The sequence below is a fragment of the Poecilia formosa genome, unplaced genomic scaffold (assembly GCF_000485575.1).
Source record: "Poecilia formosa unplaced genomic scaffold, Poecilia_formosa-5.1.2 Scaffold12, whole genome shotgun sequence".
In the NCBI taxonomy this organism is placed as follows: Eukaryota; Metazoa; Chordata; class Actinopteri; order Cyprinodontiformes; family Poeciliidae; genus Poecilia; species Poecilia formosa.
Window position 1 is genome coordinate 2,479,616 of NW_006799951.1, and position 26,550 is coordinate 2,506,165.

The window sequence follows — 26,550 nt, forward strand, 5'->3', positions numbered from 1 at the left end:
TTATCAGTCTGTTAAGCTAGGTCTCATTTGAGGTCTCTTAATAACAGTTTGGTGAGGTCTCTATCAATGAAGCAGTAATTGCTTTTTACAACTGCTGCAGAAAGAGAGAAAAAAAAGAAAGGAGTGGAAAAAGTATGGTTGCAACAGGGTGGTAGGATTATAATCTACAGTTCTATGTGCAAACAAGGAAGGAAAAAAACAAACATCAAAAAGCATGCCTTTGCATGACTTTACAAAGAGTATGAAATGATTCTGTGAGAGTGTAGTATAGTATAGCCCTTAAAGTAGGGGTGTGAAAGGTCTGGCTGTTCATTTGATAGTTTACCTTGACCCCTGAAGTGTGTCGCTCACACCCTGAGGGCTTGGGCTGGCAAAACCTTTCTTATTCCCCCCTGGGAATGATAATCTCAATGTGGGCGTTTACCACGGACACCAGACACAACACCATTAGCCACAGCTCCGCGGCTGCTCATTAGGACCCTCCGATCGATACCCGCGGCCGCAAAAATCGCCAGTGCTGTGGAACCGGCTATCACTCTTCAGAGTTATTATTGTAAACAGCACTGACCGAGATTTAGGGGAGTATCCCACTTTTTTTTGTGTGTGTTTTTTTTTCTTTTAGAGTAGGAAATAAGGGCCAAAAAAAAAAAAAAGCTGAGTGACCATTGCACTTCCAAGGGTGTTAAATCGAAGCACTAGTTCACAGACTTTGCACTGCGTGGAGTCATCGGGCCTGCTGTAAAATTAGAAGCAGTCAGGAAGAATTACCGTGCGCTTGCGTCTCTGTTCTCTGGGGTTTGGTGGTTGGACTAGAGAAACATTGACACATAAGAAGTTTGTTCGTTGCTGTGAAAATGTCTGAGTCCTGATGTCTCCTTTATTTAGCGTCAGACACAAATGAGTGAAGTTAAGCACAACAGCATGCCGGGGGACCTGTTCTCTGCGTATAAAAATATAAGGAATAAGGTAAACATTTTTTATTTATTCTGCTTAAATTGTACCAAACAAGACCGCATCCTCCACCCCCAAGTTTCAGCTCAGCACAACAACGAAATCCAGTCATTTTCCTATTATTTCACCTTAAAACGTGAGATGTGCAGACATTAGTCACAGGAAATCGTAGATGAAAAGACAAAAAGCAAAGCCCATTGGTTTCTGGCCGAGGAGAGAATAATATTGAGGCAAAATTGTGAAAATAAGAAAAAGGGGAGATGTATTGATTTTTGGTGGAGCCGGGGAAAGAAAAGAGAGGGAATAAAGAAGTGCTCTTTGGCCGATGTGTCCAAATGATGTCTCAGGGGAGGTTCTTAATGGTAGGGGGAGGGGTGGATGGGGTTAAGGGGGTGAGGTGGGGGTGACGGGGGCAGGTGCCTACCCTGACTAAGGCATGGAACTGCCCTTAGGCTAGGGCTAATGGTATTGGCTGAGCTTACTTTAAGCAGCTCTTTCCTAATGGCCAACTATGAGTGTGCCACAGGATAGACAGGTATTGATTGTTTCAAATGCTCTTGAGTTGACAAGAACTGAAAGTCCCTCAAGCATATACAATCTCACAGCAAATTATGTCACATGGAAAGGTGATTAAAAACAGAAGCTCGGGGCAGGCACACTCATTAAAAGTGTATATGATATTTCTCTTGTTGTCCTTGTATCTCACTCTTTGTGTTTACTTTTTTTTTTGTTGTTGTTTTTTTTGCTTTCTCTCCGTCTTGCCAAAGCTCTCGTACTCTCTTTGCTTTTTCGGTGTTTGTTTTCAGTTTTTCTGAGTGAGAAACGTCTGTTTATGCGGCGTGAAATTCTACAAGCAGCGGCGTCTTCAAATCTTGTGCTCCAACATACGGCGCCGACGGTTGAACTTGCATTGCATCAGTCAAAATGATGCATGAACCGCAGTTATGCACTTCATTGCCTTATGCACACTAATTATCTTTGTATTTAAATGCTTCTTTTAAGGATTAAGTGCTGGCGCGAGGTTTCGATTCTCTTTCTTTCTATTTTTTTTAAAGAAAGGTGCAGAATACGGGTATAAGACACAAAGAACAATGCCATATATTTGCTTTGTTGTCATGCCCCCCTCCACCCCCCACCCCTTCTTCATACACACATACAAAAAATGCTGTGTACAAGATTTTCTCTTATTCACAAGGGGCGCTTTCTAGACTGCTTGAGGCATCTGCTTTGATTGCATAATTCCCAAGAGATGTGCAACACAAAACAAAAATACTGACTGAATTCATACTTATAATATACCGAACAAATAACATACCAGCTCCTCTCTTCAAAAACCAGCAGTTCTCTAAAGAAAAGGAATTGGAGAGTAAATTCAAAGTTGAAAGCTTAGCTCTTTTGCGGAGACTGCGAGGATGGGGGTGACAGATGAAACAAACTTCTCTCCTGGCTGGGAATGTGCGGCATCACTATAACAAATAGGCCATAGCACACACATTTATGTAGACTTTAACTCAAGTGGCACATATCAGAGGCCATTTTAAGCCCTAACTTTTGTTTATGTTACAGGAATGTTAGGTGAGGAAATGCGTTGTTATCAGAGGCGATACAGTGCCTGGCGAAACTGTCGGTGTCCTTTTGAATTTTTTCACATCTCATAGATTTGTCTTGCAAAAGGAAACTGACACGCAAGATCAGGACAAGAATAAAATAAAAAAATATACACATATACTGTAAAAGATTCATCTAATGTTGCATTAAAACTTAACAGCATGATTTAATGGATTTCTTCTTAGAAGAATCACATTGCAATGTCTTTGAATTGTCTATAAGAACTATTCACCCTGTTGGATGTTTTACACATTTTATTACCGTTACAAATTCATCATGGTCAACTAAATTTGTCTTTTTTGACCAAAACATTCACAACAGAGCCCTTTTAGTGTCAAAGTGAATGCTGATTTCCACAACATAACGACAATATGTAACATGGAAAGCATGGTAAGCATGGAAATTCACCCCCCTTCAATAAAGTATTTTGTAGATGCACATTTGGCTGCGATTGCATCACGGATGTGACTGTGGTCTGTGCAGACACAGTCAGGCTTGTACTTCTGGACACTGCAGTTTTACTCCATCCTTCCTTACAAAACTGTTCAGGCTCCGTCAGGTTGAGCAGGAATTGGCTGTGAACAGCTATTTCTCAAGTCCTGCCACAAATTCTCAGTCTGTTTGATGTCCAGGCTTTGAGTTGGCCACTCAAAACCTGGACCATCCACCTTGTTGTCTTCAGATCATTTGTATGTAGCTTTAGCTGGATGCTTCGGGTGTTTTTTTGTTTTTTTTCCTGGAAAATGAATGAATCTGTAGTTCTCAGAAGATGGAAACAACAGTTTACGTCTTCTGGTTGCCCTAAATTTTGCGGTCTTCATATTTGCATCTTAGTATGCCTTTCAGGGCCACATCATGATGCTGCCACACTATTGTGTGTTTGTTGTGATGTGGAGTGTTTGGAGTGTGACAAACATAGTGTCTTGTCTGATAGCAAAAAGTTCAATTTTGTTTTCATGTGATCAAAGGGCTTTCTTTCACTTGACCATGGAGTCTCAAGTCAAGCCTTGATCTGAGTTCTGTCCAGCAGCGGCTTCCTCATTCCATAAAGCTTTGACTGATGAAGAATCCAGTCAATAGTTTATTTTTATTTTTTATTTTTATTTTTTTTATGCAGCATTTCTCCCATGTCAGGTGTTGAAGCTTGTAGCTCCTTCTGCGTACTCAGTGGCCTCTTTCACTTGTCTTCTTCTTGTCACTACATTTGTGAGGATTTGAGCAGGTTTATTTCTTCCATATTTCTTCCATCACTTGATGACAGATTTAACTGAACTTCAGGGGATATTCAATGCATTATAGATTTGTTTTATTCACACCATGTCCTACACTTTTCAACAGCTTTCTCTGATTTGCTTGAACTGATCTTTTGTCTTCGTGCCGTATTGACAGCCATGGATTCTGATTAACTAGTGAATGGACCTTGCAAGGGCAGGTGTCTATACTACGATCACTTGAGACACAGTCAGTGCTCTCAGGTGATCTCCATTCCACTTATTGTCAGACAACAGCTTGCTTGGACCTTTGATGAATTAGGCAACTCATCACAAATACGGCGAATATTCATGCGATAACTTATTTTGAGTTAAATATTTTAATTTATCATTATTTTGAGGAAATCGGTTTTCACTTTGACATTAAAGATTTTTTTTGTGTGTCAAAGAAGCCAAAATGTAATGATTATGACTGCAATAAGAGTAAAATAATCCACGTGGTGGATACATTTTGTTTTCAAAAAGTCTGTCCCTTAAAGTTTTAAACATTCTGTCGTGTTACAACCACAAACCACAATATATATTTTTGACTCTAACAGCTTTGGGCATTTTCAGACTGTTATTTTATTTTATTTTATTTTATTTTTTTGTTCATTATTGTTTGAAAGCTCAGTCACATTCAATGGAAAGTATCACTTAACAGACGTTTCTGAATCTTGTTTTTTTTTTTACAGATTTCCAGTTAGGTTTAGACATTGGCCGGGTAGCTTTATTGTACATTATATGTTTTAATCTGAAACACTTAATTGCACTTAGATGGGACTTCAAGCAGTGCTGCGTGCAGATGAATCTCTGCAGCAGTCGCAATTCATTTAAAGCCACAAATAGACCTTCACATATAAGTGTTTTGCATTTAGCTTCATCCATCTTTATATAAAACTTCCCACCTTCTCTATGAATCCTGAAAAAAAGCATGATGTTGCCACAGCCATGTTTCGCTGTGTGTTCAGTGCAATGTGCAGCGTTGTAGTGCTTTGTATGTTTGTTTGGCCTCGTTTAAACCAGAAGCTCATCCTGCATTTTAACCGTCATGGTGACACCAGCATCCTCACGGACCCGTTGACTTACATGTAAGCGTTTTGAGGATGACAGTTAAGGGGTTAAACCACAGATGCAACTCCTTCTGGGTTTTTATGACGTTCTTCTGTACATGTCAGATGGAGGACACATTTCTGCCATCACACATCTGTGGGTTTCTGCAGCTCCTGTAGAGTTAAAATTGACCTTTTAGCTGCCTTTCTGGTTAAGTGGGCAGGCTTATCATTTAGGTTTGCAGTTGTGTATATATACCACACATATATACTAGGAAAAAAAAATACCACCACTTGATTTAGTGATAAGGTGATTTCTGAAGGTAGTCGTTGTCATTTCAACTGCTCCAGAGTAAAAGGGGCATAAGACATATGCGAGCCACGACATTTAGAAAATAATAAAAACCTCTTACTTTCAACTTCATGGCTATGCCGTGCTTTGTGTTGGTCTACATATTATAAAATCCCTCTAAAAAGAAATTATGTTAAAGTAACAAACTGGGAGAAATTTCGAATACTTTTCCAAATCACTCCACAACAGGTCCCCCATGTGATCCGGGACTTTACCAAGAACGACATGGCAGGTTCAGGAAAAGTAAACAGAGCTGAAAAAAAAAAAAAAAGGAAAGGTTGAAAGAAATGACAGCCACTTTTTCTTTTAGAAAAACTAAGAAGGAACGAATTTCTGCATCCGAATGATACAGCTGCGCTCAAAAGCTCACAGTTTTCTTCTCCTTCGATTAAATGCTCTTTCTCTGGCTGTTTGTGCTTTTTACAGTGGAGTGTGCTACATCGCTACTTTCTTCTCTACAGGGGCCCCTGGGCTCCCCAAGCAATAGGAGTAAATTAGAGTGCACCTGTTCCAGCTCCAAGATAAGCCATCTCCAGAGGATTTCCTCTGAGTAAAATGAAGTGAGTGAAGAATAAACAGAATATCACAGCATTACTCCGCCAAGGTGAAGTTGCTGCCGCTCTGGGGACACGGTTCGTTTTGCACAACACCCAGCAAAATATCCTCTGTAAAAACCTCTGGATGTTAGACTGCAGGAATGGTCTCTGCTCACAGCGGAGAGAATAGGCGCTGCTCTTTTGTGCTCCGACCGACCGAGGCAGGCGAGTCAGCTTCTCAACTGTATCTACTCAGAACCTTGACTCAAGATGCTGTTATTTTGTGGTCTGGGTTTTGCGGTTTGTCTTCGGCGTGTTTCGCCTTCGTGTCAACACATGTGCAATGGTCAGACATCAAACGGCAGGCTTCCTCTTTTTAAAACAGTTTTATAGTCCTGCCAAATTTTTTATTTTTTTTTTAAATATCTAATTAAGTCAACTCAAAAAATAAATAAATAAATAAACTTTCTTTTCCTCCTCTCTCTCCCTTCTTTGCATCAGCTTAGTTAGACAAATAACTCCTTGTATGTTTCTTGGAAGACATAAAAGGCGTAACCCCAGTGTGATGCCCAAAGACCACTGACCGCAAATGTCTAGAATGCAAAACTCACCCAGTTGGTTTACACATGAAAGGCAGGAATAATTAGAGGAAAAATTTAATTCATCATACGTTTGATAATCAGTCTGATTTGGTCTCCTATCTGCACAAGGGCATTCAAATAACCCCCCCACTATTAGCACCCCACTCTGCCTCACAACAGTAGTCTGTTTTACCCTCCCTTTGTTCCCTTACAACACATTATCATTATTGTAGCTAATTGCACGGTTCGCCTTGAAGTCGTGCTGGAGACTCGTGATCCGGGGTTGAAACGTGGACGGGGGATCCGGTCTCCTCCACAGCTTGCTTTACTCTGCTAATTGCCGTTACCAGAGGATGAGGCATGCTCCTCGCTGCGGCCAGCCGGACAAGGCTGGAACAAGGCACTGGCCGGGCTGGGTGGAGGGGGATGCTATCACACAGGGGTGGTAGGATGTGGGAGGGAGAGCAAAGGGTGGCGCAACCGACGTGGGATGGGTAGACCAGATTGGGGAGGGAAAGGATAGCAGTAGGGGGCGAGCGGAGGGGGATGCAACCAGCATTAGATGTAGGTCAGCAGGAGTGGAGTTTGGTTAGTGCGACCCCTCTCTGACAAGATCCAAGCCCTTGCTCCCAGCAGAGGTGGACCCTGGCATTTGGGGAACTCGGCTATTAGTGAGGCTAATAAAACCCGAGGAGAAAGTTTTGAACCTGCAGCGGCCTGAAGACACGGTCCAATGTTGAAGAACACTTAACAGGGCTGTAGAAATATCACTGAAACAAAAGTATTTAATGCTGTTGGTGAACGTTGCATGAGACGTGCTATGACTTTAGTCTACGGAAATGATGAGTTTTTTTAAGTATTATGCAAATATTAAGTTGTCTTTAAGAGACTGAAAAAAAAACACTAAGTACACTATCCTCATTCCACCTGATGGTTTTATTAAAAATAAAATAAAATAAAAAACAACTTTCTTGAATGAAGATTTCGCCAGAACATCATAATCTCCTCTTACAACATTCCCGCTGCTTAAAAAAAGAAAACAACCAAATATATTACTAGTATACATAGAATGGATGCAATGCATTTGTACAATAAAACTGAAATGACCAAACAGAAAGCAAATCTTCTGCTTGCTCACCCGATTTTTTACACCAGATGACAGAGGTCAAGTCTCAAATGTTTAATGAGAAAGCCGTCTACATTTAAATTAAAGAGTTATCAATAGCAAATATTGCATGCGTTTTTTTATTTTTTTAATGATTTAACAAATCCTAATGCTCGCATACGTTGTAAGGTGTGCAAACAGTAATGGTTTAATGTCACTTGCTTGTTTTTTGTTCATTTCTGTTGCTTGAGTCACATTTCATGCACATTGTCTATTAAAATTACTAGAAGTCAAGTCTGACGACTTGTCAAACGACAAGTTTTTGCAAGTGCATTCAAATAACATGACCTCACCTAGACCTGGAACCAGACCGGAAATGCTTTCACAATTTGATTATTGCTGCTAATTTATTTAATAATATGAAAAGTAACTAAGACGCATTATGTAGTTTGGAAAATGTGTGTTTTTGCTTGCAAGTAAGAACATGAAATTTGAAGATGTTTTAATTGCATAGCATTCAAACAAACCAATTTAGGTGAATTAAGAGACATTGTTGATTGTGTGGTGGTTGAGGTGTCATGGACTAAAATGGAGCTGGGGCCCAAAATTAAGTTCAGCACATGCCCCAAATATTCTAGGATCAGCCCTTGTAGTCAGCGAATTTTTACTGATTTCCAAATATTTTTTTTTCAGTGATGATGTTGTCAGTATTAATGCTAATAAATTATATTTATATCTTCCAGTATCAGTCCAAATTGACAACAATCAGTGACTAAATAATACTTAATAGAGAACCTGAAATGTGAATTGTTGTAAAATTCATCTATACACAAAAACGCTTCCTCCGTTCTGGACCATATCCTAACAATGATCATTTTTATGAGTGCATCTTTTTTTTTTTTTTTTTTATCAGCATTGTTTATTAAAGAAATGCACTTTGAAAGGCGGGTTCATCGAACTCTAAAAATCGTGCAATTTTTGCGAGCTCTGATAGTTTTGTAATTCCGACAGGAATGCTAGTTTTACGCCGCAGTATCAACTTCTAACTTCAAAAAATGAGTCACAGCTCCCTGGTGGGGCTTTATGAAAAGGAAATGGAATCATAGACATAACTAGTGACAAAGCCTCCATCACCTCACATAAGATCTCATTCCTTCTGTAGGAATTCTGGTTTATATACCCCCCACCCCAAAAAAATGAGAAATATCTTCCTCTCACACAACTTTTTTTTTTTCCCCTCCTCTTCATTCGAAAGGTATTTTCATGACCAAACAAAAGGAAATGGTGTCATTAATGATATGTATTGTGAAAGAAGCCCTCTCAAAGCAGTGTTTTCTATAAATGTACAGATAAAGGGGCTGATCTCTTTCCCAACAAAGGATCTCTAAAATATGAAGTGAAAAGCTACCCAAGATGAAGCTGGTAAAAAACAGGCAAGGAAGAGCCTATTTCCACAACACAAACAGATTTCCTGGCCTTTAGCAGTCTCTTACTGGGATACTTTGAGACATATCCATCAAAACACAGCTGTATTCATTCATATTTCATACCTCCTCCTTCTCCCAGTGCTTTAACACAGTTCTTTGATCAAAGAAGAGAACTCGGATCACAACAGGAAGGTTCCCTGCCAGCTACGAAGAAGACACAGTACTGTACATGGCTCTGTGTAGATGTCTTTACTTTAAATCGTCATTTATACAAAAATAAAATGATATATATTTATGCTTTGCAAATCAATGTAAAAGAAAAGAAAAATTAAAAACTTGAGAAATTCTTCCCTTTCTTGAGCTCTCCTCTGTTGTTTAATTCTTGTAAAGTTCTGTTGCAAAAAAAAAAAAAATAAAGTGTACAATTTATCTCTATTCATCTGAAAGTGAAAGACAAACTGCACCAGTGAGTTTCCCTTAGAATATTTTTCTGAATATTTTTTTTAAAACCGATTTAAGCCTTTGTTGGGGGGGTTTGAAAGAAATACAGTTTGAGCAACTTGGGTGAAGGAATTGCTGCGAGAGTGACAGCCAGGATCAGATCCTAAACGCACAGCTCAAGAGTGTCACCATGTGGAGATGGGCAGATATGGCACAGCTGTCTGAAAAAAAATGTTTTAACACAGTGCAAGAGAAACTGTGGGATTTTTTTTTTTTAAATCAACCTTAAGACTCAGTCTTTTTTTTATTTTATTGTAACTATACTTTTAACAGCTAAATTAAGTTTTAATTCAATTTAATTAACTTTCCAGCTTGTTCCTGTACCTCACGTCCAGCGTATCAATTCCAAGACGTCGCACTTCCAAGTACCCCTTTCGGTAAGGCTTGGGGAGGAAGAGAAAAAAACCTGTTTGAAGACCTCCCTGACATTTAGACTTTCTCTGAAGATGACTTTGCCTTCTACTATTGCCTGCGGGAACATGGTAAGACCCACACTTAACTTCAATTGAAATGCAGTGCCAGAGCCCTCCTGGGGAAATTATCATTCTGTTCGTAATAAGTGTCACAACAAGCACCTGGAAAATTGCTTTATTACACTTCCCGCTTAAATAAAAGTTTCCTCTGACCCACTGGAATCACATGCAGCGCAAAGGAACAACGAGCAGTGCCTTGCAAAAGTGTCCAGACTCCTCATACCTTTTGGATTTTAACATTTGTCTGTCGAAGTGGAAACGGCGTGTGGCTGAAGTTCTGCCCCGGATCATGAGTGGACACAGCAACGTGGGAAAGAAGGTGGCCTGTTCTGTTGAAAACATCGTGACCTATGGGTCTGTTTTGTTTTTTTTCAGCAGTTGATAGGCAGATTAAAAAAATTAAAAAAAAAAACTACACACGGATGTGAAAGACAACAACTAAAGTAAACCTACACATTATGTATGTAGTAGTTGTAGAGACTTCATAGGTAGACAGGAAGATACAGTGGTTGTGCTCTAATCTGCTCCATTTTGGAGGAGTGACAAGAGAGCCTTTATAAATCCTGTTTGCAGCTTGGCACAAGCAAAGTTGGCCGGCACTGCAAGTGTGGAAGAACGTGTCCTTGAGACCGGGGTGCAAGTTCACTTCTTGAGGCCAAAATTTAACCCATAAAAAGCTCAAGCTATGCCTGAACATAAAATATCCGAGCCCAAAGCCCCATCGCGCCGCGTAGAATTTATTTTTTCAACAGGGACTATGAAGTTGATTAAAGTTGCTGAAGATGAATGGAGCACAATAATGGAAAATTCTGGGTGAGAATCTGATAGACGCTGCAAAAAAAAAAAATTGAAACTCGGGACCAAGTTCACGTCTTATTATGAAGTCTTTTTATGTTTGTTTCCTCCAAAGACTTGCTGTACTTACACCCAAAAGTAGATCAGCAAAGTATTGGCTCACAAGAGCTAGTTATTTTCAGAATTTTACTAGCTAAAAACCATCTATCCTTTTTTTTTTTTTCCTTTCCACTTCACACACTTAAGTGGAGTCAATTAAATACGTCAAAGTTTGTGGCTTTACCACTAGCACACGTGAAAAATGTTGAAAGGGAGTGAATGCTTTTGCAAGCCACTGTAAACACCAAAATGCTAGTCAAAGAACGCGTGTTTGCCGATGGGCTACATGAGGAGGCACACCTGTTTGATGCGATTGATTGAAGTGATTGTTGACTTTCTGCCGTAGCCTTGGATGGAGGTGCTATGAGATCCCTTTTTTTCCTGTAGCCGTTATCCAAGTATGCTCCGTTTTTCTTTTTTTTTTTTTTTTTAGAAAATGAATGGCACAAAAATCAAAGTATCAAACATGCATCGCCTCTTCATAATGGAAATCCCTCTGAGCAAGGACGTGTAACAATGGGCCATTCTCAGCTTCCTGTCCTTTCCCTCTCCATGCCAATGAACGTGACCTCCACGGCATTAACAATGGGGCGCCTCGCAGCATAAGCATACATACACTAAGGCTGCTTTTCATCTTTGTTGTTATATTTAAGGATGACATCCTAGCCTGCTGGCCTCTAACCATTGTCTCCAGCATGATTATTTTCTACCCGTTGTTTAGCCCCAGTTGTGGCTCTTTGATGAAAAGGTCGCCACTCAATTGGAAAACAGTCATTAAAATGCGGTTGGTACTATTCACCGGTGTGCATGGGGGAACCAACTCAACTGAGCTGGTTAATCAAAAGTTAATTATATAATTTTCATGCAGATGAGGGAAACATTCAAATGAATCCCAACCCTACAATCATTACAAAAAATAAATAAAGAAATAATTCTAAAAGGCTATAAAATGTTCAGGGACCAGGAGGCTGTAAACAATATGAAGTTTAATTTGAGGTAAACAAAGTGAATATCCACCAGGGGGTCTGGGGAAGGAGAAAGTGAGGTTAAATCAAATTTGGAAACATAGATACCAGCAGGTTTTGTTGTCCTGATATATGTGCAATTAGGCGGGTCCTTGATGAGGACACTGGGAGGGGAGAAAGTTGGCTCGCACGGCTAATGCTTCGGGGTTCTTTAAACAGAATTTATGGGATTTTATGCTTTATGTGTAAACATTAATTATTCTCGCAAAAGTACACCAAACCGAATTAAACCTGTATTTTAAGAAGAAGTTGTAAAAGGATAATTATCTTTTATGAGCGTGTTCTAAAATTATTGAACACCCCATGAAGACGAGCGCAAACTCCGTGGGACCTTCAGAGGGAAATGCCCTGGACAACAATTTCCCCCCCTGCAACTTTGTCCAAGAAGGCAAAGTATCACTTTTCAAAAAATGCTCAGCGTCTCCTCATCTAATGAAATGAGTGTGTTATGCAAATTACAGACATGAATATTAAACCAATGAGGTGAAGTACCACAAATGAACAAGTATTGTTCTGGAAGTGCAGCGGAATGCGGTTTAATTTCTCCTTAATTCTATGTGCTCTTATAATGTTAGCCTTTTTCCCAGTTGTGCGAGCCAGTTTGGGTTCATTGGTGTGCATTACAAGCGCGCTCTAACAATGCGGGGCCTCCCCGGTGTCAGCACAGTTCATGAATCTTAGCCCCTTATGCACCAGGCGATTAGTATGGTGCTCTGTCTGTGGGGCTTTGCCAGAAAATGAGTTCTCTTTAAAACATATGCCCCCTGCTGATTCGTTTCCTTTCCTGATATGAAATTCCAATTTTTATAATGAACACCAATTTCATATACGGAGAGATGGAAAAAAAAAAAAATTAAAGTTGTGCACTTCGTCTGGTTTTGGATGACTGCGGTTACCCTAAATTAGGAGAACGCCGTTGTGGACGATGCGAGCAGAAATGATTTAGATGAGTGTGTTTCGTCGGCGGAGGCTAATCAGCAGCGAGGTATACGGGCGGCGCAGAAATCAGCTGGTGTTTTCCACGTTGCATATGCATATGACTGGCGTGGCAGAAAATGGAATTACCAAAAGTGTAACAAATTCAATTAAGTCATTGATTCCTAATAAATTGGCTTAATCACCAGCTGTTGTCATGCTAAGATTGTTGTGTCACAAGTTTGTCATGCTTGTCGGTCGTGACTGCTACACAAAGACGATTTATTGGATTTAAAGCTACAAAAGATCTTTTATATTTCTTTAATGTGGTGACCAGATCTATAAGGTGTTTTAACCAATCTGATTAAATGAAACAATACACCTTTAAGTCAGGGTTGAAACGTTTATTATAATTGATTTATAATGACATTAAAGACATTTTATGTGTTGAAAACAAGAAAAAAATCTGAAGTCAGAGTAGGCAGTCCATGGCGTTGATTATAATGCAGTTTGTCTTCTTTTTGATGCTCCTTTATTTATTCAGGAACCTTTTGTTTCTGTCAAAATGGCTGGAGCCATCATTAATCTAAAGAAATTAAAACCAGACATTTGTTAGAATTTAAACTACAACTTGAATATGGCTCAGTAAATTAAAACACAATGGAACAATTCATTCTTTTATTTCAGTATTTCAATTCACATTGCTGAATTACACACCGAGTGATAACATCACATATTTATTTCTGTTGACTTTGTGACTGGTGAGTCTTACTGAAAAAAGCAAATAATTTCTCTGTGGCTTTGGGCAACGCGTGTTTCTCGTCTATCGACTACAGCGACATCATGGTCACTAAAAAAACATACTGATACTTTTAGCGGCATGGGTAGGTGATAATTCTTGCTGTGGTGTGAATGCAGCATCTTCACAAAGCTTGTCTGCAGAGGGAAGCATGAACATCACCAAATGTTTGGTAGAAGATTGATGAAACACATTGGACCGACAGCAGCATGACCAGATAAATAAACCCTGAATAAAGTCTTCATGACTGCAAACTAATTTCTGAATAAAATGTGAAAGTTAATTTGATCTGAAAAGAGGGCAATTACCCAGAATCTCTTAAATGATTTTGCTTCACATTTAGGTTGAGGCTGTGATATTTCCTGTTTGTGCAGTTTTAACGGGTTTTTTCCTTCTACTAAACTTTCCATGAATACATCTGGATACAGCAGTAACCTTTTGTGGATTACTCTCCTTGTGAGGCATGTCAAGTGGAGTACCGTCAAGTCTTTTCCATGACTGTGTAGCCCTTAGTGTTACATGTATGTGTTAAAATGTTTATTTGTCTCTAATACCCTAATTGTCTGGGAAGCTCAATTTTGGTTTGCATACCCAGAAGCTTGAAACTTATACAAAGTTTATGCCATAAATGTATCAGTCTGTCCCCTGAAAATGTTTAATAATATTCACTGTGAATTTGATTTGCGAGAGTTAAAGTTAGATATTGAATCACAGCTTCTTTTAAATCTGTTTTTAGATACATTTATATGGATAAGAATTAGCTCTGAATTACGGTCGTCACCCTTCTGTGAGGTAAAAATAAAAAAATATGACCCATTAATCATGCACAAATTCAGTCAGGCAGGAGCGGAAAAATGAAAACAGTGATTGAGCCATTTGTATATTGTCATTGCGATTTTAGAGCATGGCGGCTTCAGGGGCATGATGCACATTAATATTGTACAATTGAAGAGAACATTGAGGATGAATTATGTATAAAAAGCTCTTACATTGTGCGGCCTGAGCCTCTCCTGGGTTTGGGCACTCGCCTCTTCAGGAAGCGACACCACTCCTCCGGTGCCCATCATCTGAACACGACATGAGACATTTTGGAACTGAAACCAATGCTTGAAGTGAAATTCAACCTACAGCACCAGAGTCGGACTTCACACGCCAGTTCTATGAAAGCATTACTCGTAAAACGGGTTTTTTTTTTCTTCAATAAAGTTACCACATTTCCTGAAACTCCAACTCCACATAAAATAATCACTCACCCTGATGGTTGCCTCGAGCTCTCCCACGCTTCTCTTTCCACCTGGTAGCCATCCATAGGACCAGTGCTGGCACAGAGTGACCTGAGCCAGCAATGCCAACAACAGCACCTGCACCATAACTCTGCTGCTTGCCTTCATTAAAGCTGCGGGGAAAGCCAAATATGTAATAAAAACAATAATGTCACAGCTCCGCAGCCCACGGATGCAAACTAACTCATCACCGTGCGCAAGCAGACTGTAATTTAGACCACAGTTAATCAAAACAACACTTATAAGTTCATGGACGTTCACTCAACTTCATCGAAGACTATCTCACCTCTGTGTTTTCCTTGTTAGCATGTGGTGCATTAGCCAGGGGGGGGATTTTATAGGTGTCGTACAAGGCTGCTGTCAGGATTATAATCCCCTCTTTGCAGGTGTGACACATTTACGGACTAATGGGACACAAAACACAACTAATGGAGCTGGCTAAGTGCTCACATATGCTGAGATCACCGCCAGGCTTGGAGAGGCATTAAATATATATCATAAAATGTCTTTGTGATGTATTGGATGCATCTGTGTGGAGGTGCTCACTAAAAAAAAAAAAAGAAAAAAAAGACATTTGGATGAAACCTGACGTTTATCTCCATCTATAATTTATTGGATGCTGCTTTTAGCAAACAGTTGCTGAAAATCTGCACAGATACAAAAGGCAGAAAAAAAAAAACATCACTTAAACCAGATGCTTGTGCATTTGTTACACTTGCTGTAAGGCTTTAAATGTCATTACCCTTATCTGTTATTCGTTTAGCAAAAGAACAGATTGAAGTCAACAGTGCAGTTAGCGATGATGAATGACCACAACTGATTTTATGTATACACCAAAAATGAAAAGTAAATAAAAAATAATAAGAGCAGTGATTCCAGTGTAAACCAATTATTTGGATGTACAAACATAGTAGAAAGTTTGCCGTACAACCTTCAATGCTCCACAAATACTTAATCACAAAACTTGCAAAAATATAGTTCCATATAGGCAATTTAGGATTATCAATAACTATTGTGGTTACTATAGAGTGTGAGTTTCTATTTACTATACAATGGATAAACCCGTGTTAAAAAGATGAGTTCTTGTTGCTGTAAAGTGATGCAACTCATTTCAGTTAATAAGATATGTCGTAAGATGCTTGGGATTGTGAAGATTATTTTTAATTCGCAATTTGATGCTTTTACGATCACATTTTTAAAAAAATATCTCAATTAATTTTTATCATCTTTGACATGTCAAGTCCAAATGTTTCATGTGATTTTCGTTTTTCAAGAATTCGAAGTCAGAAAAATGACACACATACCATTTTATTTTTGTATTTTCCAAGTTAACTAATTAACCCGAGTTAAGGCGATCATACATTTGTTTGTTTTGGTTGATTTAATGTACCATATGTGTAGATAATATTTCACAGAAAAACAATTTGGAGATCACTGGAGATTTTTTTTCTGAAATCTGCATCCATCTGCTGGATGAACACACACGATTCCACCTGCTGAGGCACTGATTCATCGATTACTGCGACCCAAAATCGACTCGGAAGCCTGATGGACAAAGCTGTGATTAAATATCAGAGTTATTGTTAATTCCAAGAATTTTTCCTAAGTTGAAATATTAGTTTTGGTTTGTTTTAAAATTAGTCTGTTACTTGTTTGCTCTGCAGAATTTCAAGCAAGAAACAACTTTGCATGTATCATTTTGACTATTAGTTTAACTATGCAAAATATGCCAAATGTGCCGATATTTATATTAGGAATTTAGGAGAAATGTTCAAAGTCGTTTACAGAATAAAACCAAAATAATATTAATGTTCTTGAAACATATACGTGTACTTTTGTTATTCCACCTTTATTTATTCGGGTAAATCTTACCGAGATATGAGGTGAGGTCTCATTTTCACGGGCAACCGGTTTTTATTTAAAGCTAAACTGATAAAGTTTGACTTTGAATAACAATAGCAGGAGTGACACAAATTAAATGTAGAGGAGAATGGACTATACGCCAGTGGATCCCGTGATATTAGTGACTGTGAGCTGTATGACTCAATGTTGCTGTCATTACATCTTTTAAATCAGTTAACACAAAAACGTTCTTCACATCAAACAAACAAATTGAGGTTTACTTCAAACCCAAAAATGTTTGCATTCAAGTTGCATGTTTAACAATTGTAATTATATTGAGGCTAGAAGTGAACGGTCTTTTCTGGTGAAAAGTGTCTTTTTGGTGCCAAAAGTAGAGCTCACCCAGGGTGCCACTCATGCAAGAACCTCTGCTGCTGACAGTAAATCTGTTCCCAGAGTCTATTTTTGATTTGTCCATACTTGAAGGTTTTGTAGGAATCCTGACTCTAGTTTCCTGCCACAGTCTACAGAACATTAATGTCAGATAATTGTCATTTTAAAATGATTATTCCTTATCTTTATTAGTCTTGTCCTTCTGATAAACTACAGAACCATGCAGGGTTTACCTCGCCTCAAACCTTTTAATCAATGGAAAGTAGCTTCTGTGTCAGAAACCTAAATATGACTAGGTAGGTGTAGAAAACAGATGAATGTATTGGACTTTTTATTATTATTCCCTAATCTATACGTGAAATGCTTCTTCAAAATATATGTTACATGAAAAAAAAAAAAAATCCTAAAATATATTGCAAACAACCGTCTTAACATAATTTAATTTGTGTCACTTTGTGACAAGTTTCTCAAGATCAGAACTTTGTCTAATCAAAATGGCACCGATTTACACAAGATGGAAGCATTTAAACCTGGTTCGATACGATATATAAAAAACTATTCTCTTAAAAGCAGAACGTGACGCTCGGCTGGGATGGTGCATCTGGATTATTCTTGATATAACGCATTACTTCCTGCCCGTTCCAATACAAGCTAATTGCATGTTGCCAAGTCAGGCACCAATCCACTAATATTTATCGCCACAGGCAAAACAGAAGTTAGTTAGTGAGGCTGAATCTAATTGCAGCAGACAGCAGCTGTTAAGTGAATCCCAGACTGAAAGTGAGCAGAAATAAACGTATATATGGAGTTTTCTGTTTCTCGTTGAGCACAAATAATATTTACACAATAAACGTACTTATTTTTTGCTTATAAATTGTTACAACAGTAGCACACAAGTTCATTCAGAAAACCTAATCTGTTCAGATTAGATCACTTGTTTTCGAGAGTCTGCAGCTCTCCTGTGCCAAAAGGTCTCCCAACACTTTCATTAGTTCTGTTATGCCAAGTGTAAAATGTAAAAAGCTATACAAATCAACATTAAGAAAAAAACAAAGCAGACTTTTATTTGGCTGATGTATATACAAAGTGACCTATTTAAAATTGGCATAGTCTGAGAAAATGTCGATAAAATCCTGGACCACTCTGTAGCAGAAGTCATATTGCTCCTGGAAACGAAAAGCGAGAGGAGAAGCATGAGCACAAACCGTCCAGACAACATAACCACGGACAAAAGTGACATGTTTAAAGCGATCGCGCGTTGCTCTCACCACGGTCTGAACCATGTGTGGTCTTTGCATGCGTAAACTCTTGACTGTCTGAAATACGTCCAGGAGGCCTTCGGCTTTTACTCTTTCCAGAATGTTGCTGAGTGCAATAAAGGTGCCAGTCCGTCCCGCGCCGGCGCTGCGAACAGAAGGTGCAGAATTAATGAAAAGCTACTTCTCGAAATGCAAACGCTGGAAGTTCTTTCTCTCATCTTTTTCTTTGTTCTGCCTAAGCGGTTTAGCAAAGCAGTGCAGCGGGTCTGGCAGCCCTGCAGTGTCAGGCCAGATTTCCTCTACAGAAGTGGAAAGTTGTATATTTCTTCTGTTGCATAGCTTAGTGTATTTTGAAGAAAAGTTTCCTCAGAGGCCCTTCAAAGTAGGGTTCTTGGATTTTTTTTTTTATATTTAGTCACAACAGAGTCTTATATTTGACCTCAAAATGTCTTACAAAAAGCTGATCAAAAGGTATCCTCGAAAAGCATTATTATTATTTTTTTCTGGATGTCTGTAGAGATACAGTCTTATTCAGCATATTAGAAGTTGCGATCCAATAAGACTCGTTTGTCAAATTAAAAATACCTTTTGAAATTTAAATTGACAGCCTTTTTTTTTTCTTTTTATTAAAGCCGCTTTTCTTTATTTACTTTTTTTTTATTGGTTTGATGTAATATTCTCATTTTAAAAGTCATGTTTTCATCAAGTGCAGGCAGAAAATCATCATGATTAACAGAAAGAAAGGCTTCAAACACCCATCTGTCTGTAATTAATCTATGTAATGTGTTTCACTTAGTAATGAAGCTCCTAACATAAATGGGCTTTTCAATAACTTTTTAATTTATCGAATGAGTCTGTGTATCGTAGACCTTCAAATGTGAATGATATGTGTAGAAATTCAGACAATGTTAAAATAATCCATAATTAGTCCACTTTGAATACTAGTTACTCTGTTAATTATTTAATGGGAAACTTCCTTTTATTCAGTAAAAGATTTTTAAATCTCCAATATGGAAACAGCACTACCACTGTCATATGGGCTTAAATGCTTCTTAAAGCTCCACAACTCAGAATTTCTCATTGTTCCTTCACTCTTTTCTCCCTCCAGTTAAAGCAAGACATTACAACTAAAACATCGGCTTTTTTCCCCGTCTTTGGAGACCAATAAACTTACAATAAAATTAGTTATAAAATAAAATTAAATTAAACTTAAGCAGTAGTGGTTGCATACTCAAGTTACGATCCTTGTCCTTCAGATTTATGTTTTTGACTCATTTAACTAATTCATTAGCAAATGAATTCCTCATTGAAATAAATATTTTAACATATTAATATGCATATGCAAGACCATGTTTCTTTAAATTTATGATAAAATCCTCCCATAGGAGGGAATGAATTAATCACTCAGACTAGAAATTATGACACTGGTTATTTAGGCCTATTAATGCCACTTCAACGTATATTCCAGTTTCTTTACAATGGAATTAAAATTCAGACCATTTGTTTTCTACTTGACGTGAAAAAAGTTAGAGGGAGTAAAGGTGACCTTTGTGTAATGGCACTAGTAATTATCCCCACTTAAAGAGAGGCTAATCCAAACGCCAACACTAATCAGTTTGGAAGCTCAGTATTTGACTGAGTCAATGTTTACTATGACGGTGGGATGGAGAGATGGAGATGTGTGTGTGGGGGGAGGGAGGCAGGGAAGTGAGTGAGCGCGAGAGTGATGTGCAACTCGGAAGAGAAAGTGTAGAGAGACGTTGGGGATTGCAGCGGGTTAGCCCCATTCCCGGGAGAGGGGGAAAAAAGCTTTAAAAAGCCCCTCCTAGACAAGCGGTGATGAAGGAATAGAGGCAAGTGATGACACCATTTCCTGTCGTTAGCTCATCTTATCAGATTAATCATAGTGGGAGTCAGAGGAGATTTCACTTTGAGAGGTTTTAATTGACTGTGAATCAGTGGATTGGATCAATCCCATCGGGGTACGCTGCCTTAGAATCACTTCACCTGAAGCTAGGTTCTGATCAAAGCATTCACAGCTAAGTCTTTATAAGGGATCACATAAGTGGTTTAGGCGTAGAACACTGGGTCTACTGAGAAAACGTACAAGTTATTGTAGGAACAAGAAAAAAAAAATTATCTGTAAAATCAAAAGTCCAGATTTGGATAACACAAAAAACAAGTGAGGGTGGAAAAAGTAGGAGTACTTGCACAGTTTTCTGCTGATGTTCCTCACCTGCAGTGTACAACTATGGGACGGTTTCCAGACTGCTGCTGCTGCCTCTGCACAGCAGCAATAATGTCAATCATCCCCCTTCCCTCTCCTGGTATTCCGATCTCGGGCCATCCGTGGAAGTGGAAGTGTCGGACGTGTTGCGACTGTTTTTCCTGGAGAACATGTGCAGGATTTAAGTATTTTTCCTGATGTGTCATGACAAAGCGAGATGTACCGTAGATTACTGCACAACATGACGCACTGGCTTGTTGGAGAGAACCATATCTCTGCGCGTGAAGGTTTCACCCCGTGTTTCCAGTTTCAGCTCCACTGTGTAGTCTCCAAATGTTATACTGCCCTCTGATGGCCAATACTGGAAACACTTTTCCTGAGAGAGAAAAAACAAAAAACAGAGAATATTATGAGACGACATTTACCTGATTTGTTTGCCACATTCCTCAATTTTAACTGTAAGATGTTTGGGGGGGTTTCTGGCACATTCTGTTGGGTTCATTTCACCCCACATATCCGTTAAACCAAGATCTGACCTTTGACACATTCAGGAATCTGTTTCTAAATTTCATTCTCAAGCAGCTTTTGATGGATTTGGGCTGCTTTCCTAGAATGACGTATTTGGCTTCATGCAAAACATGTTCTCCATTCTCTGGTCCAAATATTTCATTTTTAGATTCTAACGGTGCCAAGAAGATCATTCCAGATGTCCTTCTTTCTATGCGTTCTCTGACAAATTTCAGTCTGGTCTTCGTGTTTTTCATAGAAAGCAAACGCTTCTTTGCAAACTCTGATGAATGTTACACTTGTGGATGAGCGATGACATCGTAGTCGTCAAATAGCTCACAGGAGGAAAGCCTGAACTGGGCATGTCATCCTAAACATTCTCCACTTGAAAAATAGTTTCTGTGCAGTTTAATGGTTGCTTTATAAATTCTTTTGAGCCTTCTTTAAAACCTCACCAGACTAAAAAATGGTACAATCTCCTTTTAAAGGTCATTGACAGATTTTTCAACCTCTCCATGGTGTTAACACATGTTAGAAAAACCTTCTTTCTAGTGCCCTAATTTCCTCACATGACTGTATGTTTTAAGTGTGAGATACAAAAATCATACCAAACAAGAAAATGCAGACCAAAAAAATCTAATAATAATAATAATAATAATAATAATAATAATAATAATAATAAAGGGAACATTAAATGTGCAGATCAATTTCTCTTCATCCGTTTGTGCAGCACCACGCTTTACCTGCTCTCTTTCTTTGAGTTCGGTGAGCATAACGATTGAGTGACACCTCCACTCCCACACCATCCTCCAGAAGTCCTCCACAGTGTGAGACAGGGGGCCCTGGGTTGCGATAAAATAGTCCTTCTGCCTGTAGCCCTGGAGGGCGGATCATCCAGTAAACAAGACTTGAGAGCGCGGCAAAACATAATATTTTGCATTGTTTGCAAAGGAAACAATGAGCTTTATTTATACTTTTTATGGGAAATCTATACAGGAGGTTGAGAGGGAGCGCTTACATCAATAAAGGAGGCATTGATGTAGTCGGTGAACTCCTGTCCTCTTTTCACTGAGAGTATTACTCGGTTGAAATCATCTGCAGAGAGGGAAAAAATAAAATAAAATAAAGAGACAAAAACTTTCCACAAGTGATTTATAATAAAATAAAAGTTGGTTTTTTTTGTTTGTTTTAAAGGCTGATAAAGAAAAGATGTAAACATGCTTATTAAAGTCAGAATACAATATCAAATGTCTGTACATTGTAAAATAAATGTGGCTTCTTTCATTACTCTACTTGTAGCTGAAACAACAACAACAAAAAAGAAAAGAAGAAGAAAAAGAAAAAAAAACAAACACAAGCCCACATTTAAATATCATTGATCTGGCTGACATGAACCGATTCGACAGATATCCATGTACGGCATCTGCGAAATCAGCGCTTTGATGTTACTCGGATGTAATGCATTATGAAACCAACCGGGCATAAAAAAAAGCAGCCCTTACACGGGATGATCTGAAGCACGCGGTTCTTCCTCATGTTGGCTGGAAGGTTCCCGGTTCTCATGTTCTCCTTCATAATGCGAACGTTGGTCAGCTTCTGATGGGGAGAAAACGCATTCAAACCGACGTGGATCAAAAACTTTAATCAACACAGGGTATGTGTTTAATGCGATTAAACACAGAGTCTTTCTTTTTTCACTCTAAAGCAGACAATGGTTCAATAATGTTAACAACTACAAAAAAAACTGAAGCTGGACAAAAAAACATGACTTGTTGGTAAAGGGAGGGGTGGGGGAACGGGAAAAAAAAAAATCTGAAAAGTAGGAACTGGAGTGTAATTCCGCTCAGTTTGCGATGAGCCATGGAGGATTGTGCATCAAAGCTAAAACAAACTGAAGACGGCAGATGGTGGTGCCTTATAAAGTTTCAGCTGATCCAAAAACATTTTTACTTATGATTTTCGCCGCCAAGAGCTGCACCCTGGGCAACATTTCCATGATAATATAACTGTGTAGGATGCAGGGTGATGGGCGACAATTCATTCTTTACTGAGATGTTTAACGGGGAGCTCCTTCCTTCGTACCCTGAATTCCTCCTCCAGGCCCAGCCTGTCGTGGGGGGCCCTGGTGTTGTGAAGCCTTTGCAGATGGCCCTCCAGAGAGCACACATCTAGCTCAGTGTCTCCGTACAGATAGTACTCCAACAGAGCCTGGTAGATAAAGGAGTACTGCATCTGAGGAGGAAAAGATCAGAAGAGACAACAGAAGCCGATTTAGTTCTGCTGAACTATTTTTCTCTATATTTTATTTTTTCTGTATTACAGAACATGGCTGTTTTCCAAGTTTTCCGGTTGTTTACGGTTCCGAGTCGAGCCGTAGGCTCAAGGTGCAGCGGGTCGCATGGGGTCGTCACTTACGTCTGTCTGGATGAGTTGACAGCGCTGCTCTCGTATTCTGCTCACAAAGCCGAAGACGTCCACTCGCTGCTCCATGTGCATCATGTCGATCATGCTGTCAATGACAATGAACGTCCCCGTCCTCCCGACTCCGGCGCTGCGGAAAACACAAACAAGGGAAAGGTCTGGTCTGTGACAAACAGCTCAAAAAAAAAAAAAAAAGTTACAAAACAAAACATGCACAAAGGAAAACCTTTACTGCACCTTGCAAAACATATTCATGCATCCCGAGCCCTTTCGCATTTTCCTCACGTTCCAGCCGAGCTCCAGTGTATTATATTGGGATTTTATGCGACAGACCAGTAGAATAATGGCGAAAGGAAAATAAATAAATTTTTCAAAACAAATCTGAAAGGTGGGGCTTATGTGCGCACATTTTTTTTTTCCAATTCCTCTAACACTTTGACACAAAATCCAGGGGAACCAACTGACTTCAAAAGTCAAATATGCAAATCCACTTGTGAGTAATTCAACCAAACAAATAAGCAGGGAACACAACAGACAGGTTGTAAGCTTAAAGCAGTATTAGGTTATTAAACAGCATCCCGAGTTTTGAAATTCTCACAGAACTCTGTTCAATCCGTCATCTTAAATCCGAAATAACGCACTGGCACTCTGGAGGACATGCTGAGATCTCCAGCTTAGTCATGCATCATTTTTTGTGTTTAAGCAGGCATTAGGAGTTCTGTTTGCAGGTTGCCGTCCTACAGGTGACACAGCAAACACGTCAAAAACATTTCACTTTTTGGCAACATCACGTTGCGAGGATGCGTTCCTTCAGCAGTGAGAACTCAACAATAAACAAAAAGCAATCTTGTAGGATAACCCGATAGAAGTTTCCAAAGCTTTGGTCTGGTGGTGGTTCGCATACAGACAGAGCTACAATGGAATGGTTTAGACCAAAGCTCCGTAATGCTGCTAAAAGAGGAATGTCTACATGCAAATCTAACAGAACATTTGTGGAGATTCTTTAAAAGAAAATATATGTTCAAAGACACAGCAATCCCAAGTCTCCACATGTGCAAAGCTGGTAGAGAGCTCCAATTGCAGAGTAATGTAGTTCTCCCAAGTAATTGACGTGGAAGGGACCGAAAGCAAATGCACACCACATTTTTTAGACGCTCACTAGTAAAAGACCACTTTACAATTATGCACTACCTAGCGCTGGTCTATCGCATAAAACCCCCCATAAAATACATTGAAGTTTTTGGTGGTAATGAGACACAAGCCACTGTAAGCAGCCTATATTTGCCTCCCACTTAAAGAAGCCGTAGCTGCAGAACCGTAGAACCGTGTGCTTCGAACAAAGGAGTCAATTGTGGCCAGCGAGCATATGCAGAAATGCTTCGCCTCTGAAGTCCAAACACAACACTAATAGATTTACAAGGGTCATTTGGGCAAACTGCACCTCTGGGAGCACAGAGCCTGGATTCCACAGTGGGGTGTTGAACTTCAGCAGTGTGGGCCCCATTCAAGAAGTCAACACCTGTTGCAGCAGTTGCTATAGTCAGCTGCAGATTTCTTTGGTTGGCCATTATGCTGATCATTGAAACAAATACAATTCTAAAGCACTTCATTCTAAAAAAACTTCATTTTTCTCTCTATATATATAGAACCCTACTAACCCTGGGTGTAAACTCAGCTTTTAACTTAAATCAGCAACTCTGTTTCTTTGTGTCGTTCCACTTGATGTCTCCTTTCTTCCTGTATTTTACCTGCAGTGGACAACAATAGGCCCAGCATATGACGGATTGACAGCCTTGACCTTCTTCAGGAATTTTAGCATTCCGATCGGCGTGAACGGCACCCCGAAGTCTGGCCAGCTGGTGAAGTGGAGCTGGGTGACCAGCCGAGGAGCTCGAACGCCATCGCTGCCCTGCTGCAAAAGTACAAACACGCCACAGGTGTTTCACCAGGGATGTGGACACACAAATCAGTTCAAGAAAGCCACCTACAAACTGTTAAATGTTGGTAGGATAATTCAAAATTAGCATTTACGTTATTTAAAAAATATATATGTATATATATTTCTCACTGTTCTTTCAGGGATACAATGTAATTATCAAACTGAGTTTTTTTTTGTTGTCTTTTTTTCCCTTTTGCCTCACTCCCATGAGAACATCATTCCACTCTCTTGGTTGCTGTGTTTTCAGAGAGCTAAATGTGAAAACACTCGTTACAGAGCTACAGCGCACTCATCCTTTCTTTTTTTTTTTTTTTTTTGAGTCAGAGAGGATTTCTGCGCTTGTCTGGCTTCAGACGGAGAAGGAACAAAGTGAATTTTGAAATGTGAAAGCTTCGCAGCACACCAAGCAGACATCCGACTTGGCAATCAAAAAAAGGGAAAAAGAAACAAACACACCTTCAAAATGCGCGTGGATTCCTGAGGATCAAGTAGCGATAAACTCGGAACATTACGGCGTTGTTTATTGTTCGCTGAAATACGCTTATTTATTGATGACATATCCCGTTTCTGCCATCTGTACCCTTTTAATGTTTTACGTCTAAAATATTCATTTTTCCGACTAGGAAACTTTTTTACTCTTGGTTTTGCATTTGCATAAATGAAGAAGATAGGGAAAACAAATAGCTGTTTTACACCACATAACAACATCTAAAGAGAAAAATCAGTTTGAAAACTTGGAATATAACTTGTTTCTAAAGTGACGCTCATTTTAAGTTATCATTCGCTTCTAGTAACCAGCACAAGTCTATACCTTGATTTTCACTTACGTATTGAACACAGAACTTTCTGATGATGTAGTCCACCAGCACAATGACGTCTTCAGTCGCCACGCGGATATTTCCGTACATCCAGCAGCCTTTTTCCGGCCAGTACTGGCAGCATTTCTCCTGGAGAAGGAGAGCGATCATAAAAAAATACTGCAGTTACAACTGCAGTCACATTAATTTCTTACCATGGTGCTCATATCCTCTCGTACCTTTTCTCCAACATTTTCTCATGTTACAACTGCAATGTATTTCACTGGGCTTTTATGGGACAAACCAAGACAAAGCAACACGTATTTATGAAGTTGGAGGAAAAGGATCAACAGGTTTCACAATTCTTGACAAATAAAAATCTGAGAACTGTGGCAAGCTCAATTTAGCCTGAT

General features: G+C 39.2%; 2 protein-coding genes across 3 annotated transcripts in view; both read right to left on the reverse strand.

Annotated features, from left to right (window-relative positions):
- Positions 1–13,059: 13,059 nt before the first annotated feature.
- gnrh3 (gonadotropin-releasing hormone 3) lies at positions 13,060–15,032 on the reverse strand. The gene is made up of 3 exons (XM_016667970.1): positions 14,723–15,032; positions 14,459–14,536; positions 13,060–13,256 (listed from the first exon to the last, which is right to left on the reverse strand). The coding sequence occupies exons 1-3, from the start codon at positions 14,858–14,860 to the stop codon at positions 13,203–13,205; spliced, it is 270 nt and encodes an 89-aa protein (XP_016523456.1). The 5' UTR covers positions 14,861–15,032; the 3' UTR covers positions 13,060–13,202.
- A 920-nt stretch (positions 15,033–15,952) lies between these two features.
- LOC103133558 (protein tyrosine phosphatase receptor type E) overlaps positions 15,953–26,550 on the reverse strand; it is a 30,585-nt gene continuing 19,987 nt past the window's right edge. Inside the window, exons 11-21 of one of the 2 annotated variants that reach the window (XM_007545342.2) lie at positions 26,168–26,287; positions 25,150–25,310; positions 23,396–23,531; positions 23,063–23,212; positions 22,483–22,576; positions 21,999–22,075; positions 21,724–21,858; positions 20,724–20,849; positions 20,483–20,634; positions 18,256–18,391; positions 15,953–18,153 (exon numbers count right to left, since the gene is read on the reverse strand). In XM_007545342.2, coding sequence (XP_007545404.1) covers positions 18,079–18,153; positions 18,256–18,391; positions 20,483–20,634; positions 20,724–20,849; positions 21,724–21,858; positions 21,999–22,075; positions 22,483–22,576; positions 23,063–23,212; positions 23,396–23,531; positions 25,150–25,310; positions 26,168–26,287 — 1,362 coding nt within the window. In that variant the 3' untranslated portion in view covers positions 15,953–18,078. Of the gene's footprint in view, positions 18,154–18,255; positions 18,392–20,482; positions 20,635–20,723; positions 20,850–21,723; positions 21,859–21,998; positions 22,076–22,482; positions 22,577–23,062; positions 23,213–23,395; positions 23,532–25,149; positions 25,314–26,167; positions 26,288–26,550 lie in introns of both variants that reach the window. The other variant, XM_007545338.2, reaches the window with a different exon arrangement.

Coding starts and splice junctions, on each gene's coding strand:
- gnrh3 (XM_016667970.1), bottom strand. CDS start 14,860: ATGAAGGCAAGCAGCAGAGTTATGGTGCAGGTGCTGTTGTTGGCATTG. Junction 14,537..14,722: donor AGCTCGAGGCAACCATCAGG/GTGAGTGATTAT, acceptor TGTCGTGTTCAG/ATGATGGGCACCGGAGGAGT. Junction 13,257..14,458: donor AGAGGCTCAGGCCGCACAAT/GTAAGAGCTTTT, acceptor TAATTTCTTTAG/ATTAATGATGGCTCCAGCCA.